A 2,894-nucleotide genomic window follows, 5' to 3' on the forward strand; every position below is an offset into this window, starting at 1 on the left:
TTTTGAGTTGTTCATTGCATTTCACCCAGAAGACTAGTATTTCATCTTCTGTGATTTTCTTCGTAATGATGAAGATTGGCTAACACAGTTAATTCAAGGAGACAACCAAAGGGTAACTGGTTGGAAGAGCCGGATCCAATGCAGTCTATCTCGTTTAGGAACAGCACCCTGAAGAAGAGTTGATTAAGACTAAGCAGGACGAAGTAAATGCAGCCTGGCAGCGGCTGAAGGGACTGGCTCTTCAGAGGCAGGGCAAGCTCTTCGGGGCTGCTGAGGTTCAGCGCTTTAACAGGTACCAAGCCAAAGAGGGCTTTAAGGGATGGGCATCTCCTTGGATGGCATAGCCTCTCTCAAGGCTTAGGCCAATGAGGTGCTAGAGCTGATTCGGTCTTGGACCCCATAGGGTGTTCCCAACTTTCCTGGACAATTGTCATTGGTATGGATTAACTGGGTCCTCTCTCCTCAGAGATGTGGATGAGACCATCGGTTGGATTAAAGAAAAGGAGCAGTTAATGGCCTCCGATGATTTTGGCCGAGACCTGGCAAGTGTTCAGGCTCTGCTTCGGAAGCATGAGGGTCTAGAGAGAGATCTTGCTGCCCTAGAGGATAAGGTGGGTTTTGAGAGCAGCTGATTCTATAAATAAGTTATCAAGGATCAGGAGAAAGTTCTGACAGTGTGCTTCTAGGTCAAAGCCCTGTGTGCCGAAGCTGACCGCCTACAACAGTCCCACCCTCTGAGTGCTACGCAGATTCAGGTGAAGCGAGAGGAGCTGATTACGAACTGGGAACAGATCCGAACTCTGGCAGCAGAGAGACATGCAAGGCTCAATGATTCATACAGGTACAAATAATCCTCCTAGGGCTTAACCGGTATCATTTGACTTATTTTTAGAGAAAGGGGAAATCAGAGTTAAGGTTCAATTCTATGTTCCGTAACAGTTTCTCTGTAGCCTGCCAGGTGTCGCCTACTAAGAAAATGAAGACAGGTTTTTTCTTATCTATGTGGTATTTGTTTGGGGACTGGCAGCTTTGTGGTGTATAAGTATGGTATAGCTATAGCATTTGTAACTTTTTTTTGCAGTTTTTGGCCAGGGCTGGGTTTGGACCCACCACCTTCTGTATATGTGGCCGGCGCCTACTCATTGAGCCACAGGCACTGCCCAGCATTTATAACTTTTTTTTTTTTTTAATAGAGACAGAGTCTCACTCTGTTGCCCTTGGTAGAGTGCCGTGGCGTCTCGCAGTTCACAGCAACCTCCAACTCCTAGGCCCAAGCGGTTCTCTTGCCTCAGCCTCCCAAGTAGCTGGGACTACAGGTAGCCGCCACAATGCCCAGCTATTTTTCTGTTACAGTTTGGCCGGGGCTGGGTTTGAACCCACCACCCTCCATATAGTGGGCCAGGGCCCTTCCCACTGAGCCACAGGTGCCACTCAGCATTCATAACTTTTTAAATTCTTGGGGGTTTTTTTGTTTGTTTGTTTTTGTTTTTTGAGACAGAGCCTCACTTTGTCACCCTTGGTAGAGTGCTGTGGCATCACAGCTTACAGCAACCTCCTGCTCTTGGGCTTAGGTGATTTTCTTGCCTCAACCTCCCAAGTAGCTGGTACTACAGGCACCCATCACAACACCCAACTATTTTATGTTGCAGTTTGGCTGGGGCCAGGCTTGAACCTGCCATCCTTGGTATATGGGGCTGGCACCCTACTCACTGAGCCATAGGCTCCACCCTAACTTTATAAATTCTTACATCCTGTTTCACTGCATTGTGCCTGAAGGAAGTGGAAATACTTCCATAGATCTGAGCATCATGTGAAGTATCTTGTTAAAATTTAGTCAAAGATTAGAAAGGAAAAGAATGTCTCTTCCTACCAGGGGCTAAACCTGGGAATAACAAGACAATTGAAAATGTGTGAGAAGATGAAAGAGTGGTGGATAGAACCTAAGTTTTAAAGGATCATTTTCAAGGCTGGGTGCAGTGGCTCACACCTGTAATCGCAGCACTTTGGGAGGCCAAGGCAGGTAGATTGCCTGAGCCTCATGAGTTCAAGACCAGCCTGAGCCAGAGCAAGACCTCGTCTCTATAAATAGCCAGGCATTGTGATGGACACCTGTAGTCCCAGCTACTTGGGAGGTTGAGACAAGAGAATCGCTTGAGGCTAAGAGTTTGAGGTTGCTGTGAGCTGTGATGCCATAGTGCTTTACCAAGGGCAACAAAGTGAGACTCTGTTTTTAAAAAAAGAAAAAACAATAATAAAGGACCAATTTCAGCCTTCTCTTGCTTTAGTTTATATTCTTGGTTGAGATAATTTTATATTTCCTAGGACTAAAGTTTGTATGGTTTGTTAGACTTTTGAGAACACAGAATTCAGAGCTTTTAGGAAGGCTATTTTCCACCATGGGACCTCCACTGGAAACATCCAGTGACTCACCTGTGGTGTTCCCTAGGCTCCAGCGCTTCCTTGCAGACTTCCGTGACCTTACCAGCTGGGTGACTGAGATGAAAGCCCTCATCAATGCAGATGAACTTGCCAACGACGTGGCTGGAGCCGAAGCCCTGCTGGATAGGCACCAAGAGCACAAGGTAAATTGCTCTAGGATCTTACAGCAATAAAGACCTTAGCTTATAATGCCCATAGTCAGAGGTGGTAGACCATCATTCACAGGTGTCTCTCATCATAAGTATTGTTGTTGGTTTTGCCTCTGGAGATCTCTATCTGCTTCTATAGGGGATTAAATATGTTATATGTTGAAAAGTTAACTATGATCCCTGAAAGCAAAGAGATGAGCTCAGGTGAGATAGAAGTGCTGCTACTTTGTATAACCATACTTTGTCATCTTAGAAAATGTATTTGTTTAGGGCAGCTCCTATGGCTCAAAGGGGTAGGGCACTGGC

At 46.0% G+C, this 2,894-nt stretch overlaps 1 protein-coding gene across 1 annotated transcript in view; it reads left to right on the forward strand.

The window, feature by feature from the left end:
• Window positions 1–2,894, forward strand: part of SPTAN1 (spectrin alpha, non-erythrocytic 1) — an 89,219-nt gene that overhangs the window by 24,641 nt on the left and 61,684 nt on the right. The window contains 4 exon segments of the mRNA XM_023510575.1: window positions 145–292; window positions 467–611; window positions 687–841; window positions 2,447–2,582. Of these exon segments, the coding sequence (XP_023366343.1) occupies window positions 145–292; window positions 467–611; window positions 687–841; window positions 2,447–2,582 (584 nt within the window).

The sequence above is a fragment of the Otolemur garnettii genome, unplaced genomic scaffold, assembly GCF_000181295.1.
Source record: "Otolemur garnettii isolate 467f Iridium unplaced genomic scaffold, OtoGar3 scaffold00014, whole genome shotgun sequence".
Taxonomy (NCBI): Eukaryota; Metazoa; Chordata; class Mammalia; order Primates; family Galagidae; genus Otolemur; species Otolemur garnettii.